Source organism: Taudactylus pleione, unplaced genomic scaffold (genome assembly GCF_031769625.1).
Source record: "Taudactylus pleione unplaced genomic scaffold, aTauple2 ptg000127l, whole genome shotgun sequence".
NCBI lineage: Eukaryota > Metazoa > Chordata > Amphibia > Anura > Myobatrachidae > Taudactylus > Taudactylus pleione.
In genome coordinates this window covers 872,221-892,225 of record NW_028284529.1, presented here as the reverse complement: position 1 = coordinate 892,225, position 20,005 = coordinate 872,221, and the positions used below count along the sequence as shown (strand labels likewise).

The 20,005-nt window shown below is 41.7% G+C and overlaps 1 protein-coding gene across 4 annotated transcripts in view; it reads right to left on the bottom strand.

Annotated features, from left to right (window-relative positions):
• Positions 1–20,005, bottom strand: part of FOCAD (focadhesin) — a 311,722-nt gene that overhangs the window by 115,050 nt on the left and 176,667 nt on the right. For all 4 annotated transcript variants that reach the window (XM_088472585.1, XM_088472586.1, XM_088472587.1 and 1 more), the window contains 4 exons: positions 13,267–13,393; positions 11,538–11,672; positions 10,016–10,066; positions 8,379–8,462 (listed from right to left, as the gene is read on the bottom strand). In XM_088472585.1, the coding sequence (XP_088328711.1) occupies positions 8,379–8,462; positions 10,016–10,066; positions 11,538–11,672; positions 13,267–13,393 (397 nt within the window). The remainder of the gene's footprint in view (positions 1–8,378; positions 8,463–10,015; positions 10,067–11,537; positions 11,673–13,266; positions 13,394–20,005) is intronic.

Genomic DNA, 20,005 nt, shown 5'->3' with positions numbered 1-20,005 from the left:
ACATATAAAAAGTCTACTTTTAATCCTGTCATTCCTTTCTTTTTTTCTTCGTTAAATAATTATTTAATCAGTGAGGTCATGTCTGTAAAACAGCTGCATATAATGAAACAATTAAACTGCCTTTATAAGGCTAGAGGATTTGACTAACATACTCACCTTGAAAAAGACTACAGTAAGAAGTTGAAACGCGAAGGTGCTTGCCTTCAGTTTGCCTACTTCAATAAGGAACCCGACTGCACACCTTCTTCACACCTCAGGAGCGTCCCATCTTACCAGCCCGGCTACTCCACTCTACACGGAACATCGAGCGGCTCTCTATCAGCTCCCCAGCAAGTGGGTAGAGCTCAACTTGCCAGCCACCGTGACTGTGGCTTTCATTACATCACCGCGATTTTGGAGGATACAAGCCGAGGTGAGAACGGGACTATCTTTAATGGGCGGATGCAAAAGAGTCATCGCAGTACAAGTTCCCTCCGGCAGCCTACCTGTCAAAAACTCCCCGCTGGTTGGGTTGAGTTTCATTCGGCTCAAGGAGCGTCTCTTACATCAGTTAAAGGGCTGTGATCTGGTATGGAAATTACAAGAGAACTTTCTTCTTTTTTTCACTGCAAAAGAACACTGACTGTGTCATACCAATTGGAAACAAGTAACATCACATTTCTCTGGTTCACTATATATTACAGTGAAATTTGGGCTACTTTCTTTTATTTTAGAATTGATTTGTGCATAATATGTTTGCTATGTGGTAATGCTGATTTTATTTAAAATAAATTGATAAATTTTTTTATATATACACCTCATTGATTTAAATTAATTTTTACAATACTTTCTCTACGGTTGCTTTTTTATCATTATTCAGGTTTTGTTGTAGACTCCCTCATTCAACCATTTAAGAGACTGAAAAGCAACTAGAACTCTGCAGCGCCTGGATCTATTTGTTTTGTGATTTATCTGGGTTCCTGCTGAGTGTCAGAGACTGCAGAGGGACCTGGAGGAGCATAACACCTCAAACATAATCCCTCAAAAATCGAGTCTACCACCCCTAATTCCGCTGAACACTTTTTGAATAATAGCCGGGCGGGAGCCAAATTTGGCATATCACTTTCACTATCACTTTCAGACATGGTGAAGAATATACCAATATACAGTATGTGACCCACCACACAGAATAACAGACCGTGAGGCTGCACCCTGACAACACTTGTATTAGGGATCAGTGAGAAAAGACACAGGGAAAGTAAAGTGGCTGACAGTTTAGAAAGTGAAACTCAGACAGACAGAACTAGCATAAAGTCACATACAATGCAGAATAACAACACCTGCACTTAATGGCACTACCAATCAACTACACAGGCTTAGTGTCTGGAAGGATATAGTGCTACATACACTGACCACTTCAAGGAGGATATGTATGTAGGGGGACCGGACTCCGCACCACCTGTGTGATCTGTGACTCAGCCAGGAGAAAATGGCTGCCGGAGACCTCTGAGGGGGCGTATCCGGAGAAAAGCTGCCACAGCCCAGCCAGATCCGCGGTGGAAAGGCGCGCTGTGCAGCGAGGAGGAGCCGGCTGTTAAACAGGGAAGGCAGCCTCCCCTGGCGAGTGTTTAACCCCCGGAACGCTGGAGCATATCCATTATGCTGCAGCCCGCCGTCCCTGGTGGCCTAGAGGAATCGCAGGACTTAGTGCCTGGGTCCACTTGCTGTCATCCCCAGGGAGTCCCCAGCCCTGGGGGAAAAGGACTGCGTCTCGGCGTGTCACTACAGCGGTGACACACCACTTACCGCTTGAATCCCTGTAGCGTCCGGCTGCAGTCCAGGGATCCTCCGGGGTCCTTGCTAGCCAAGACCCCGGAGGCCCGCCGAGATCCCCAGATCAGTATTGGCGTCGGCTGGGTGACGGAGCAGCAGCGCGGACGTCCCCTGGACTGTCCGCTCTAGAAGAAATCTTCTTTTGAAATAAAAAATCTTCAGGGGCTGTTACACAGCCCCCCCCCCCCGCATGTTAGTGACCGAACTCTGGCTAGGCACCCAAAGAAACTGAGGTGCTTCTGGCCCCGGGGCGGGGTATAGAGGGAGACCCAACTGCATCCTGGGAGAAAAATTTCACCCTGTGGAGTCTATGTACCCTGAAGTAGAAAAAGGTCCTTTTCGCTAGTTTCGCTTTGGAGAACATTTGCCTATCCGCGCTTTTCGCGTGTTTTACAATTGAACGGGGCGAAAAGCAGAGACGCGCATGTAGAAAACATTGCGGCAAAACAGGCAAATGAGGTGAATTCAATAAGCTTTTCGCCAGACGGCACTTTTTGCGGCTAATTGAATTCGGCCCTATATGTGATAAACATGGGTCTGAAAAAAAAAAAAAAAAACATGTCATACTCGGCAGAAAATTATTAAAAAAACTTAAGCAATCTCTGCATGGATTGTACATATGCAGTAGTACATGGTTGCATAAGACAATCTAGATGACAAACGTAGAGAAGGCTAGGAGTAACAATTGCAATTGCTTTTCAGAAGTACTCCCATTATGTGACTGCAGATCCTATTAAAATTGTAAAAAGGCATGTTACAAAGTGAACTCTTCAATTCTATTAAGTCCTCACACTGTCTGCAGAAGGTGTTGGCTGTGTGGCAAGGTTAACATTCTGGTAATTAGGATGGAATTATGATGGAGTAGGCTGTTGAGATAATCAGTCTTTCAGAGTGATTCATCTACTCCTGGGCCTTCTGAAAGACTCCCTTTGGTCTGTAAGCAGCGAACACATTTCACCAATTAAGGATGCTATTGTTGTTGAACACTGGCTTTCTGACAGCAACTAAAGATGTATTTGCACAAGGCAAAGAAACTCAGAGCTGTCTTAATGGCTATCTCAGCACCTTCTCAGGTTGTATATGCAAGACTAGACTTCTTTTGCAATCCTGCTAATTTTTAACGCCAAAACTCACTGAGCTGTACCTTGAAAAACAGAAAGATAAATAGGTGCTGAGCAAATATAAATATTTTTTGAAACCCTATACAATGATAAATGACAATTACAGAATAAAGAGATGCTGCATGCAACGGGGAATTTAACAGAGGCTACTATACCGATTCCCTTCTAAAGTTGTTCAGAGTAAGTAGGAGTTTTTGTGACAACTACAAATCCTTTACAGCTCTTGTTGATCAGTAGTGAAATAATTATTAAAGATGAAATGCTCTATAATTAGTTAAAAAGAAACAAAGTGCAGAGAAACATCTATTAAATCAAAATCTAAATAACCTAAAATCATCAACTTTATGGCAGAGCTTGCTAATGGATGTGCCTGTGATTCCCATCCCCTGCTATACAAAACACACAAAAAGAGGATAAGCAAAACATAGAGGCAGTTAGATGATTGGCAGGAGAAGCAGGTCGCTCCGTGTGGAGAGGAAGAACCTTCTACGTCCTTTGAAGACATTGCAATAGTATTAAAAGAGACTTCTGAGCTTTTAATAGATACAAAAGTGTCCACATTTACAGCCACAGTAAATAACCTAAAATGTAGATTATAGAGAATGAACGCAGGAGAGGGAAGGCATCTTTTAACATATTGCTGCTCAATAAGCAAAATATAGCTCTGCAAAAGTTTATAGCTGAAAAAATCCAGACATATCCAGGAGCAATAACTAGTGGGTTGATCGGAAAAATAGCCACATAAGGGGGAGATGCATCAAACCTACCAAAGAGGAGAAGTAGAGAAGTTGCCCCTTAGCAAACAATAAGCATCTAGCTGTCATTTACCAAGTACCTTATAGAAGATATAATCTGCGCACAGTAGATATAATAAATAGTACAACAGCTCCTCAGGCTATTTATTAAGGTTTTATAAAACCAAACTGGGGATTGACTACACACCAATGTACATTCCAATCTCAATACAAAATTAATACAATGACTTGACACAATATGAAACATTAAGTTGTAGATATAGCATCAAATTAAGCAAGCAGCTTTGAACTCTCAGTGACACAGAGATACAGATGTTTCCACATACATCTATCCTCCGTGCACTACAAGTCACGTTACACATAACGCATGAGTGGCGCGTGACTTGGTAGCGCTGAGCATCTTTTCATGCGACTTTTTACCTTCTGTGTCTTATTCGCACAGCAGGTGTATCTAGGGATCTGAGCCCCTGCTAAAATAATGAACTGGCACCCCCCTCCCCCCAATATTCTAAATAGGGTTGATGAAGACAATTTGGAGAAGTAGTGGCTCTGGTAAGACAGGTATTAGTGTGTGAGGAGAAGGATCTGGACACACATCACACATCATTAGCCAGGGAAGGGAGATAACAGAGTGATTACCAAACTGCAGCCCTGTCATCTAGGGAAAGTGAGTGACATTCAGAGGTCTCAGGTAACATATGACACCCCTACCCATAGCATTCACACTAAGGTTACGTATTTTACAGTATGAGGTGTGTTACAGACAGCGCTGACAGGTGTCCCCTGTGTGCCAGTCAGCGCAGACAAAGCAGTAACACAGAACACCTGCTCCTTACCAGAAGAAGTTTGGAGCAGAAGCTGGCAGTCTGCAGTGAGATGGCTTTAATTTCCTTGTGTACATACTCCTCCATGCTCACCACTGTTGTGCCCGCTCAGACCCTGCTTCTCTGGCACATCAGGTCACCGTTGAACAGAAGGGAGGCCAGAGGGAATGGCACAGTGTGCTGCTCATCCTGCCAGCTGCTGCTGCCCCCAGGCAATGATGAGCGCACACTGCTCTGCCTGGCCTCGCCTCCCACCACAATCCTCAGCGCTTATTGGGCATCGGGCTGTGAGTGACAAGCAGCTCGCTGGAATCTTCCACTAATAAAGTGGGAAGCACGTCACAAACCCCGGGACTGGGAGCAGCCGAGTCCTGGTCCGTCCTGTTATAGCTTGTGTATATATGATGATATATACACACGCTATAATTGGGCGGACAAGGACTCAGTAGACTGGGCATTGGTGAGTTCACAACCCCCTGGCCACTGAAGGCACCCCCTTGGCCCGCGCCCCTGGCAAGTGCCACCCTGGCCAATGGGTAGATACGCCCCTGGCTGTAACGTAGCATTTCGCATGCAGATCTAACCGCAGTTGCACATAGAACATAGGCATGACGCATATCATTTCAATCAGCAGAAGCTGATTGTGTTATCTAGTCACACTGTTGTGCAAATAAGACACATTTGAAAGTAAAAAGTTGCACGGAAAGACACTCAGCGGTACTGAGTTACGTCACGGCATGGCGCGACTAGAAGGGCTGTTTAACGCGCAAGGAGGCTAGAAGTATGTGGATACATCTGTATTACTCCTGTGACACTTAAGCGAGTGGATTTAGACGAGTACTCGGAAGAGCAGATTCATAATATCTCAAAAAGTAAAAGCTGGAATTATTGTTGTAAATAACTAAATAATTGTATATAACTGAAATACAATTGAGAGTTACAATCTAATTTTAGTATATTTCTAGATCGTATTCACGTTTTGCACTTTTTTTTGTTAAATATTTAGCTTGCCCTAATATTTTACTAAAATATAATAAAAGTTAAATTTTAATTAGTTATAGCCCTATTTTGTATTATAATGTTATATTGGCCCAATGAATAGTTTAGAAGTGTTCCTTATAGAAATACTTTCTCTCTGTTGTTTCATTTATGTCAAATATTTAAAGAAATTCTCCTATTTACTATCCCTGCTTAAAATGCGCCATCTTCCAAACTAAAATATTTGACACCAAACCTAAATTTATTATTTCCTTTTCAAAATATATTTTTTTTAAAATTAAAACGTCCTTAAAATTATGTACCAATCAGTTTAAAAGATTTGTTTTGGGAGAGGCCTTATCTAAGCTACAACCAAGTAGGGTACAGGGGGGTATTGTGTTCCCAAATATATCAGCATTTTCATATTAAGGTTAATTTTAAAATAGCTATAGACTCACTACTTTCTTTGGAAAATATTTCGAAATAAATTGATAGAGCTGAGCTACTGAACAACTGTTCGCACAACGTACAGTCCTGCTGCCTTACAAAAAATATATGCCCTTCAAGATATATTTATGAATGCTTTAGTGATATAGAGATGTGTCCTCATACAGTTAGCCTTAATACGCCATACGGTGTGAGACTGGCGCAAGTGAGCTGCCTAGTCCTGTGCAACTCGGCTAGCACCAAGCGTGATTTTTGTCTGAAAATGCGTCTTTGTCGCAAACGGATACGACAAAGCTTCACAAGACTGCACTTATTCATTTGAGCGAAGTTTTACCGCGCTATACCCCTATATGTGGTGTGTGTACCTTAGTCTAATAAAGATTTGGATGGATAATGAGTGAAAAATCTGTTTAATGGTTAAACACAGTGTCAACCACAGAGTTGTAATACATATATTTGTGACAGAAACTATACAGGTGTAGAAAAAGATTGTATCGTCTGAAATACAATATCACAACCCTGTAATAAATGTACAAATGAGGTTGCTCACTACAATATACACTCAAATAATGACGATACTACGGAGTATAGACAAGAAAATGAAACACAGTATTCGGGTAAATGCACACTGAAGTGTCCAGATGGTTAGCGAATTGACGCTATGCTTGTTCATTCAATGATATAGGATTGCGGCGTCCCGCTTACCTATTGGTCCGTTCCTTTCCAGGCTGGGTACTGGAGGGGTAGTGCTGGTTAATGGCGAGAAATGATAGTCCCGACCAATGGTGTGTGTGGGGGGGGGGGGGGTATGGATGAGGGGGTTTGATTGCTGGATGACAACACTTGTTACCTGCAGACTTGCTTTGAAGGAGCTTGGAGTGGAGTATTGCTGGTTGCCGGGATGTGCTGGCTTCCCTGTCTTGAGGTGCAATACAAAAGCTTCACCTGGTGTGGCTAGACTGTTGAGATTGCATAACTATTGCCGGGGTGCCTGCTGGTTGGATTGGGGCTGCGCAGCATCGCCTTGTTGTGGGCTAGGCCGCGGTGACCGGCAACCAGCAATACTCCACTCCAAGCTCCTTCAAAGCAAGTCTGCAGGTAACAAGTGTTGTCATCCAGCAATCAAACCCCCTCATCCATACCCCCCCCCCCACACCATTGATCGGGACTATCATTTCTTGCCAGTAACCAGCACTACCCCTCCAGTACCCAGCCTGGAATGGACCTATAGGTAAGCGGGACGCCGCTATCCTATATCATTGAATGAACTAGCATAGCGTCAATTCGCTAACCATCCGGACACTTCAGTGTGCATTTACCCTAATACTGTGTTTCATTTTCTTGTCTATACTCCGTAGTATCGTCATTATTTGAGTGTATATTGTTGTGAGCAACCTCATTTGTACATTTATTACAGGGTTGTGATATTGTATTTCAGACGATACAATCTTTTTCTACACCTGTATAGTTTCTGTCACAAATATACAACTCTGTGGTTGACACTTTGTTTAACCATTAAACAGATTTTTCACTCATTATCCATCCAAATCTTTATTAGACTAAGGTACACACACCACATATAGGGGTATAGCGCGGTAAAACTTTGCTCTATATAAGTAACGTAGGGGTTAGGCACCTCTACCCTACCTGCAGCAAACCTTGAACCTTTATTATCCAGTGCGCAAGGAACCCATTACCATTTCCACTTATTCATTTGAAATGCGACACTTGTGCTGTATATCTGTGTGTAAGTGGTTTTTGTATAAGAAAAATGCTGAAAATTGGATTGAACATTACTGATTATCTTATATCACATCCATTATAGGTAATAATATTTTTACATTTAATTGTGGATGGTTTACGCTATATTATGTTTCTCATTTCTAGGCCTGACTTGTTCTCAGTGATTACTACTTAATACATACTTAACATATATTTTATGGACTCATTCAATTTATACTGCCTATAATTTTCTTATTGCTATGCTTGAGTATGTCATTATATGCATGTGCATTAACCATCAAGAAGTCAATATTTTGCATGACTCTGAAGGGAAACAAAATGCATTTACCAGTATTGTATGTGTTACCGGACAAGAGGTTAAATTACTGCAGATCAATGTAGTGTGTTCACTACTAATATGCTGTTATAACGGCTTCTAAGGTCTCAAATAAAAAATAAAGTACATTTAAATGGTTTTCCTGAGACTTTGCTATAAATAAAACAATGGTATAAATATTCCTCTCAACAAATTTCCCAAATTATACTCAGGAACAAGGTGCAGAGGTGTCTAATAACATAACATTTTGTACTACTAAATTAATATATCATATTTTGGCAAAGTGTTTGTGTTTATGCAACATGGTTAAAGTTCCATTACTATGTCAACACCTAGCAAATTAACCTTTAATAAGAACAAAAAGAGTCATCCACAGTCTGACCTGCTCTGGAAGATGAAGGATTGTATGTTCATCAGAGCTAAATTCGCAGAGTGATTTGTATGCCGAAGTGCAGACAATGAGATCCTACAAAGGAAGAATGACTGTCATCTTGACTGATACAGACAAAACCATGGAAACATTTTTGCAAATGAGGGTCACTGAGCAAACTGAAAGAAAGGGCTTCCATACATGTGAAGGTTTTTGTTAATTAAAGAAATAACATACTGACATGATCAGGCTCATGTACAAAATTGCTAGACTGCCCTGCCCCTTTTTTATAAAACAATTACAAATAATACAAGTGAACAGACTAGGTTATGCAATCATAAATCCAAATAAGAAAATGTTTAATACATCTAAAGTTTATATTTCACACTGTATATTCTATACAAATCATTTAACTACAACCTGTATCAGTTTCCTAAAAGATGTTTAACTGCCTGAGTAAAGCTACGCGCCATACGATATATTGTCTGCGGATCGGAATGCTATATCGCACATTTTGTATAGTGTGCACGCCTGATCTGTTGTTCATTGAATCGCTCCACTGGATGTCTGGCACAGCAGATGGGACGATTCAATGAATGACGTGGTGTAATTATAAGCAGCATGTAATGATACATTGCGCTGCCATATGGCAGATCGTGCAATGCGTATGGAAAATTCGATGTATCATTACATCACTTGCCACATCGTTGGGTCACACTGTCATAAGGTGGGTACAACAGCTTACGTTTCAATATGTTTGTTACTGGGTGTAACCAGTGCATCCTCAACAAATAGGAGATACATATTCTATTTCATTGGTATATACTGTATATACAGCGGGTAAAATAAGTATTGAACACATCAACATTTTTCTCAGTAACTCTATTTGTAATGGGGCTATTGTAATGACTTTGGGTTAGGCACCTCCCTGGGAGGGTTAGGTTTAGGCTACGGGAAGGGGGGGGGTTAGGCTTAGGCACCCCCGGGGAGAGGTTAAGGTCAGGCACCCCCCCCGGGAGACTTAGGTTTAGGCTGCAGGGAAGGGGGGTTAGGTTTAGGCACTTAGGGGGGGGTTTAGGGTTAGGCACTACCAACAAAGGCTTTTGTACGAAGTATTAAATAAATTTCAGTAAGTGTGTTCAATACTTTTTCCTTGTGTCACTTCACATTATTACACATAACTTAATTTATGGACATCTATGGTTTGATTTCTTTGCATGTGTGGATTGCATGAGTTTTTGCTGACATTTGGTGAAAATTTCATTACAATAGCCCCATTACAAATATATTTACTGAGAATAATGTTCATGTTTTTAATGCTTACTTTACCCGCTGTGTGTGTGTGTGTATGTATATATATATATATATATATATATATATATATACATACATACATATACATACACACACACACAAACACAGGGAACTACAGGATAGAGAAGTACACTATATCATATACATCACTACAATAAATAAAGATTTAATCGAAATATACTACAAAACACCAATACTATTTGTGTGCCTTTTTAGCCTGTATATACTGGGCATTATTTATGCTAGGCCGTGAATAGGATTGGTAAACCATAATGGAGCCAGTTACTCAGACATATATCTGAGCAATGACGTCAGGATAATGGTATATATCTTACCTTACTCTGAGCGTGATTCCAGAGAATGCTGATAACCTCGGCTTTGAATTTCTGTAAAATAAAACACAGGACCTTAAAGTTGACATGAAAATTATTTTTTCCCACACATTACTAAGTGTTACTTTTGTATATTGCTTATAGCATAGAAAGGGGGCATGATGGGGTCATCTTGAGTTGTACCACATCGCCCAGGATCCTGCCTGGAGATTCTAAAGAGGTGGCCAGCCCCCCTTCATTCTGCAAAAACATAACTGCATTTCTGCACAGCTCTCACTGCAGCGAGTGTGTGACTGTGCCGAACAGTCCTGGCTGGTGGGACAAAAGTCCTGACTGATGAGAAGGATCTCAGAAACTGGGACTGTCCTATCTAAATTGGGAGAAATTATTGCTTTAAATGTGCACTCAAACAAGCAACATTGCTGACAAGGCCTAACTTGTACTCCTTTCACACCAAAATCCCGGGTGCTGCCTGTCTGTAAGAGGTCGCACCCGGGATTGCTGCGTGAACAAAATCCCGGGTGCGACCCGGCACACAGATGAAAAAATGGTATTACACTACACCTTTGATTCAGGTTATTCCTGTGTAAGCCCCGTTCACACTGAACCAGGGTATGCCCTGTTAAACTTGTGAGGTTATAAAAAGTGGGTGGTGACTGCGCCACAGCCACCAATCAATTCATTTTAGGCATAACCCGGGTCAGATCATTCACACTGCACAGTGACACGGGTCGTTCCCGTGTCCAACCTTGGCCGCTACATGGGTTTGATTCCCAGCTCACTTGACACGGGATATTTCACCCGACAATTGCGACCCGGCAATAACACAGGTTATTTCGGCAGTGTAAAAGGGGTATTACACTAGCTCATGGAGGGTCCCTGCTGATTGATTGCTATAGGTCACCTGGAGCACAATTATAATCACAGGATCTAATAGATTATCACCTGTTCACTAATGCACCATATACCGTAAAACTCCGACACATTTACAAAAATTTATTACACACATTTTAAGAGCCATTTAAAATGCCAAATTGCATTGTAAGGGAAAAACCAAGAACCTTCCTTACCAATCAGCAGAGTTTGGCAAGTTTATTGTTTGGAATACATATCTAGTGTCCTACACAAAACTGAACATGTGTATTAATGTGGAAGGCTTAAGGATGGATTATGATGGTGCCTCACCCCATGATCAAGATTAAACTGTGAGACTCCCCTTGTACACATGCTTTCCTGGGTAAAATCTGCCCTTCTTCCTATTTTTCATTTGCCACCATGCACTTCCAATTTCCCATTTGAAACTCTGGGTTATCTATTTATTTTTTGTATTCTAATCTGAATATTTAGACTGCTTGGTCTCTAAATTGATATATTTGTTTCTACATAACAGTTTGCTATTTATACTCTACTTGTAACTCCTCCCCCTCTCATCCATATAAACTATTTACATACTGTCTCCCTTCCTTTTATAGATTTGATTAAATCAAATAAGCAGAATGGGAAGAAAAAAAGAGAATTCACTTACATCATAGTCTTCAGTGTTTACAATTAACGAGGGGACCAATGCAAAGACGTCATGTAACACTCTGAGCACCAGGGGGCGCTTGTCACAACCTAGCTTAGGAGACAGAGCATTCCAAGTAGACCGAATGTCCACCACCTAAAGATAGTAATGTATACATGCAAAATTGCTCAACATTCGGATTTCACAGTATCATAAACAAAGAAATCAGCAACATCCTTATCATATTAAAGTCTTATGTAAAAAAATAAATAATGGTTTGCAATGGGATCACCATGTAGAAAAATCTGTGTAAGTCAGGGACTCTAGGTATATAGGGGAGGCTAAAGAAAACAACTAAAGAGCATATGTGAAGATCAAGACATTTAAGTGTTAGTATTTTTCACAGTTGCCAACAATACATTCTACTAAACCTACAATAATCTACAGATTGCATTGTTGTAGATCCATGATAACATCCACAAACGTACATTGGAGCACATTCAGACCGATTCGCAAGCGGCTGCTCGCTCGTTCGTGGCAGATGGTAAGAGACCGAGCATGCTTCGTTCTGCGTGTGCGCGAACTACTCGGAGTGATCGGAATCCATTTGCTTGCCCAGCAAAGACAGTCCAGTGTAATGAGTAACAGGAGAGGTCGTTTGTGGGTGGTAACATGGGCAGGACACTAATAACGGGGGAGTGGAGGTACGAACCGAGGTATGAATGCCCGAGTGTTACAAAGCTGTTTCAGAGGCGTGCATAATTATCAGCCAGCGTCATAGTACACGTCACCATCCTGTTTTTTACATTGAAGTCCTCGCAGTGCTTGCGGTAAGGTAAGGCAACCACAAGCACAGCGAGCCCTTCCGATGGTCCTCGATGTACCAATGTTTTAATACACTTCCTGGAGATGATGTGCGCTAGTGGGAATCTCTACATACGCTAATCGGCGTCTATAGACACAAAGTGGCCTGCCGTGTCGTCACTTAGCCGAATTTGCATACGCTGGGTGCGAGCGATCACATCTAGCAAGCGGCTCTGAATGAGCTCCATTGTTTGCTAATAAATGGGCAAATTCATTAATTCTATATATAAGAGAATGTTAAACAATTTATATAAAAGAAACAAAAAGAAATTAAATCTTTTCAAACACGAAGTGACAAATGTATTACAAAAAAATAGAATAAAACAATGTTCCATACTACAACTTTTACCAAACACATTTCAGCAAAAATATAATACAAATAAAAATGAATGTGCAGTGCTAGCCAAGGAAGTATGTCAGGTTTAGAATACATTTACTGGTAAATACATGGTATTATCAGTAGCGATGTACAAGTCTCATATTTTGGAACATTATATTTTGGAAAATAGGGCCCGAAACGGATATGCACCCTAATGCAATCGATCCCGTACGCACCTGCCCAGCGAAAGTATGCTAATACATGCAGCAACCTGGAAATTAATTGAGACGCCCACCGGAGGCTTCACAGATCCACCCAAGTGTGTACAAACATGCAGCGGTGGACACAGGTCCTTCAATAATCGACCATATCCGTAATCCTATGGTCATGCAAAATGGCCGCAGAAAGTTTTAGCGCTGATGCCACATTTTCTCACTTCAAGCGTAGTCACATCTCATCGCTATTCAATCGCAGCGCATGCGCTCAAATGTCGGCATTGTGTCCACCTCTGAACTAGGCACACAGAATGAATATGAGCAGTCAGCTGTCTAAGTTACTATACCTCACCTCAGCTTGGATTAAATGATGAAGCCCCTGCAATACTAATACTGCGGGAGTGGCCTGGTCAGGTTTTGTGCATTCATTCAAGACTTGGGTGATAGCAGACAGCATGTCAGCACCATGCTGGTAGGCCCTAAAAGGTTGGAAGATAAAATACACTACATTTACATTCTTCACCTTTGACCTTCTGTCATGTGTACAAACCCTATTATCTTCAGCATGCAAAGGTGAATGAAAAGAATACCGAAGTAATATAGTAAATGTACTGCAGTGTGATCTAACTAATCAGCAATTAAGACTACAAACAAGTATATCCATAACACAAATGGGGTATTTAATTACTTGGGGCGAATATATAATTTTATATATGTGTAGTTTATCTTATATGTGAACATTAATGTGAATCCAATATCTAAAGGGGCCCATCCATTACACGACTTTTGGAACGATCAGGAGGTTTTGGTCGCATTGTTCAGAAAGTCGTCTAATGGATAGCCGGCAGGGACCAGCGATGCATGTACACGCTGGGTCCTTGCCGACCCAGACAATCTATGGAACATGCTGGTCAACCTGAAGACGATTGTCAGGTTCCACATGTTACCAGATAGGTCGGGATCCTGCACTGAAAGACGTTCAGTGAACGCCGTTCAGTGCAGGCACCGCACCCAGCGACCTGAAGGACTGAACGCTAGTCGTTCAGTTTTTCAGGACGCGTAATGGATAGGCCCCTCAAGACTAATTCACTCTGATTGAAGTAGATGAGTGAAGTGTCTATCTGAAAGTTTTTGAACAGTAGAATTGTGTGACTAATTATATAAATGCAACGTGTACAATCTCATGAACACCAGATCCTATAAATTGGTGCAAGTGAAAATACTTTTTGGCTAATTTAATGTTTGCCATATAGTTATAATATCCTCTTGACAACAATAGAGAGGTTTTCTAGTATCTAAATGATATATAATCTGAAACAATCTGAAACCTACTTATAAGTAACCATAATACAAACATTTGTAACTTTAAAGAATCATACAGGACACCACCTTCTTGCTGAATTACAATTTTTACTGAAAAAAAGGAACATAGGAGCAGTTATAAAGTGCATCATTTCATACTTTCTTATATCTGTCCATAGGGATTTGTATGTGATAAAATAATAATTGATATAATTCCGATGCAGTTGGAAACACACAAATCTCATCCTCTGCCTTCCCCTGCCCCCTATGCCTCTCCAGTCAGCCACTGCCTCCCCCAGTCAGTCACTGGTGGTAACTGGAGTGCTGTGGAAGATAGCAGGTTATAATATATTGCTCCTTATGCGGGCTTGGTGAAATGTAACGGCACAGAATGGTAGAAGAGCACAAGTATAATCTGTATAGCATTGATACTGCAGTGAAGTAACAGACTGGAACAGAATTGAGGAAGCAGGATGGGCTGCGAAGGAACTGCAAGTATAACTTTGATAACAGTCTGGGAACTGTTCAAGATAGCAGTGGTTAACAGCACAGGCTTTGCAGGCTGAAGCTTGATAAAATTCAAAGTCTGGAAACTGCACAGGGTTTGCAAGCAAACACTACAGAGGATAAGCAGTCTGGAAGCTGCACAGGACAGTAGTATTAACTGCACAGGGTTTGCAAGCTGGAGCTGCAGAAGAGTAGCCATCTGAAAACTGCACTGGGAACTCTGTAGTCAAGTAGTCTGTCCACTAGGAATGGAAGTTGTATACAGTATATAGTACTGTACCATACAGTGAGATCTTATAACAGGATGCAAATCACTGCACATACTGTATTATACATACGGTACGGTGCAGTATCTGAATAGTAGAGAAGTTGTCACGGTTTCACTGAGATGCACAGCTTTCACTGAGATGGGATGAATTACAGTATGACAATTTATTTATTTTTTTTAATTAAAAACAGCAGCGGGAGGAGTGCACAAGGATGAGGCCGCTCTGTGCGGTTCACTGTAGCTGTCGTGTGGGCTAGTGGTTAGGTGATCACTTTGGTAGAATTATGGTCCCAGGTTCGATCCCTGGAAAAGAATATACTGTACCTTACCGTATTTTTTTTTTTATTGTCACTGTCTGCTCTGGACACTATAGTGAAACTACTTTAGTAGTGTTTTACTGTACGTGTTGTTGTTTAAAAGGCTGCTTAAAAGTAAGACATTACAAACAGATTGTGTGTTTAAATAGTGCAAAACTTTCGTCAATGTCTGCGCTGTGGTGGCTGTCTGCTTCGAGGGGTTGCAATGGGATTTCATGCGCATGCCCAGTGGAGGGTTTACAATGGGATCTGTAGTGCCAAGAGAGGGCTCTGTATCACAAACTGTGCGGCCAAAATGCAAAACGCAAACATACGACAGCGTAGATGCGGTCTCAGCCTTAAGTACCATGGCTACGTCCCTTGGACTGTGTCTGAGAGTGGTTTCCGACTGTGAGAGAGCGCTCTGTGTTCAAAGCTGACTGTGCGTTTGAAGCGCAAAATAGCGTTGCATAGCAAACTTATGACATTGGTGATGCTGCTCCGACCATGCACACTAAGTACGGTAGTAGTGGGATCTGTATGAGAGAGAGCTCTCTGTATTACACGTTTGGCGCTATGGTGGCTGTCAGCCATCTGCGATGGATTAGAAATGGAGGGGGGTACAATGGGATCTGTGGCGCCAAGCCATACGCCATGTAGCGCTATGCCATCACTGAGCATGCGCAGTTGGCTGTATTACTGCAATCGGTACAAGTACTGTATGCTGTTGAATCTCCATCTCTGGCGGGCGCATGCCCAGTAGGAGGGTTGCGATGGGATTTCTGGCGCATGCCCAGTGGGGCCGAGAGTCATACACAGTGCGCATCAGGTCCCTTCCCCCAAAGCAAGCAAGAGCCTCACCTTACCATAATATAGGAAGCTTTGTTAATCCATTTACTGTAAGCAGTCAGCTCTGCCCTAGTGTCCTGAAAAATGCTACGAATTGTGACCATTGCTAAGGACACCATCCCCCGTCTGCTAGGACAACTAGTGTGCCACAGAATAGTGATTTCATAACTGAAGAAACTGCTAGTGAATCTACTGTCTAGAATGAGAGACAGGGCTGACGGTGCTGTGTATAGCATTACACCACAAACTTGTGACAATGTAGTGATAGTGATTTCATGACTTTAGAAACTTTTCAATCCCGTGATGCCCACACTACTTTGCGACTACGGTTATGAACGCACCACAGACGCCTGCCGTAACGAGTGAATTAGTGTCGACGTGCGTCGTACGACTTGCGTCACTGGCTAGTCAAAATGGCTTCTATGAGGGCAAGACGCTACTCGTCCGGCGAGCTCTTTGTGTTGGTTAAGTGGCGGGACCAAGCGTTCCCCACAAACCAAGACAAAGAGCTCGCCTACAGAAGTGCAAGCCAGGAAATCTATCGCCTATATGGCGTTCGGCGCAGAGTTCGCTCACTGCAGCGCAGGTGGAGTGACCTGCTTCGGAGGGACAGGCCTCGCCTAAAGCGAATTCGGAGGCAAATAATTCGAAGTAAGTACAGCATTGCTGTATAATCACATGAATTACAGTATACTGTACAATAATGAATACAGTACAATGCACGACTTTTCAATGCATATACGGTACCGTTTTGTTTTGCTCGGCGGCAATTTTAGTTTCAGTCGCAATATTGCTGTGTTTATCGTCCCGCTGCCTCGGTATGCCCCGTCCTTCACCCATCCCCGTAGACGCTTATTTGTGTATGGACTAACTATCACACACACAACGATTGTTCCCTAGCCTCCCGCTGCTCCTCATAGTCTCCCGTGAGTGACCGTCCTGTACCCGCCGCCATCTTGTTTTGCTCGTCGGCCATCTTAGTTTCAGTTGCAATATTGCTGTGTTTATTGTCCTGTTTGTCTCCTTCATACGGTAGATGCATATTTGCGTATTTAGGGGCATACTGTATGAAAGCTTGATGTGAGATTAAATTGGGAAATATATATCACTAATTAGCTCAAAACTATCATTTATTAAACACAGCCTGCAAAATGAAATTTACTAGCTGGTTATACTGTACAGTACAGTATATACCGGTGTACACATGTTATGGCTGATGTACAGTAAGAATGTAATACCCCCCTGTGTTTAAGATACTGAACATTAAATTATGTACTGTATACTGTACTCAGTCTGTATACTCAGCAACAGTACTGTAACGTATTTCTCTTGTTCTTTACACAGATTTTGTCGTCAAACATGGCAAAAATCAGCAAAGCCATCAGCAAGATAATTGCAAGCATGAAAAAATAACGCAAAACAACACGACAGATCCAGGCCTGGCTGAAAGAGTGTGGTGTTCTTGTTAGTTTACAGACTGTGCGCTATCATGCATTTGAGAGAACGCGGACCAGATATAGATTTTCTTCTAAATGCACATGGTAGGTTCTTTACAGCAACCTTTTTTTATTATACTGTATGTTGCTAGATTGCTACTGTATTGTGTTCCAATTTCAACACTAACTGTCCAATAATTGCTACAGTATATGCTCTGTATGTGTTCTACCGTAGGAGCGTCAAAAAGATTGTGCACAAATTGACTTGTGAGGATGATGAGCGTACAGCTTTACAAATCCAACGTATTCTAAAAGCAGAATGTGACCTGGACATCTCCTGTTCCAGCATCAAACGGATGCATAAGGAACTGGGATGGACTTTTGGCCCTACAAGGTACTGTACATACTGTAAAATATATATATATACTGTATATTAATAATGCACTGATTTTACATGACAGTAAACTAAAACTTGTTTTTATTCCACAGGATAAATCCCATGATAAGGGATGTTAATAAAGTAAAGAGAGTTGAACAAGCACGACGGTGGATAGAGAGTGGAGAGAATTTTAATGACGTAATTTTCACAGATGAAACTTCCGTTTCTCTCGAGAGGTTCTCAAGACTGTCCTTCCGACACCGTGCACATCTCTCACTTAAATCACGTCCGAAGCATCCGTTAAAGGTCCATGTATGGGGAGGTATATCTCGTTGGGGTGCAGGACCGATCTATATTTTTGAAGGTGCAGTACAGTAATGTTTGTTGTAAAAATTATTTACAGTCCTGTACAGTGTACGCTTGTTACTGACAATTTCTCATCTCTTTAGGCATCATGGATAAGACCTTCTTCCAAGAAAAAATAGTAGATTGCTCTATGGTGCCATTTATGAGAAAATGCTTTCCATCAGGACATCGATTATTCCAGGATAATGATCCCAAACATTCGGCTTCAGCAAAATTCATGGAAGAGAGCGGGATAAATTGGGAATGCACACCAGAGTGAGTATTGTCCTATAGTACTGTATTAGCTGTTAACTTTATTGTACCAAAAAGTATGTACAGTACCGAGCAGTAATTATTCTAGTACACTTTTTACTAAAGTACAGTACTCTGTGACTGAATATTTTTTTTTTACTTTCCTGTAGGTCACCGGACATTAATCCCATTGAAATGGTCTGGGCCCAGTTGAAGAGGTTCATCAGGTCTGATGTGAAACCAACAACTAAACAGGAACTTTTGGATGGGATAATGAAGTTTTGGAGAACAGTATTGACAAGTGCCCAGTGTAACAATTATATTGATCATCTCCATAGAGTCTTACCAGCTGTCATCGAAAGAAACGGTCAAGCAACTGCTATGTAGCTTATACTGTACTGTATATAATTAGTAATGTGGAGGAGGGGTTTAACTTCCTCTTTTCAGTTTGTGATCCGGACTGCTAAGTACTGTACACTGTGTCCATACTGTATGTACAGTATTGTGGTTGTGCTTTCTGTCCCTACATTATACAGTATTCTAATTAATTTTATAAGCTCTTTATCTACAATAACTTTCCCTTACTGTACTTCATACTTTTCCTTACACCTACTTTTACTGTACATTGCCCCCTGTTCCAAGGCACACATTGGCATCGTCACAGATTGTGCTGCAGCTGCCAGTTTCTGCTACTGCGCTTGATGTTGCCGTTTGTAATGCAGATGTTTCAAGTTTTCAGGTTTCTTTGGTTCATATACAGTGCAGTAGTAGTGGCTGCTTCAACATCCACATCCATAGTTGCAGACATACAGTACTGTACAGTAGTGGGTGCACCGTGAATTGAGAGACAGGCTTCTACTGTACATCTACTGTATGGTTGGAGCGGCGGTCCCTTCGACATCAGGATAAGGTGAGAAAAGCATTTTTGATAATGTTAGTGCTCTGTTATCGTATTCAGACAGCTGGTGTTCACCTCCATCTGGGGCACCCAAATACTGTCTTGTTTCATGTATTTTTTTTTTTATCGTTATATTATGGGCTGTGGGCCTAGGGGCACTGCTTACAGTATTTCACCACCAGGCTTAATTATAATACAAATGAGTTATTAATAAATTTGTTAGTCTGGTTAGTTAGGGCATATATTAATGTGGAGAAGTGGATTAGTGTGACACTGTTAGAGCAGGAAAGGGCCCTGCATGGCGTATTCTCTCTCCTACAGTACAGGGTGTGTGGGATCAAGCAGGATGAAGAACAAGAGCATCTCCTGTGAGAACCTGTGTGTCTCTCTTTTACTGTCTGTTTGTCTCTGCCTATCCTCCTTTCTTCAGGGCGTACAGTGGACCTTGCACTCCGATGCAAGGTAGAGTCTGCACCTGGTATAGGTGAAACTCTGGATCTGAGGCCAAAAGTGCCAGTGATGATTTTAACTTAAAAGCCTAATCTTTTTGTGTAGTCCT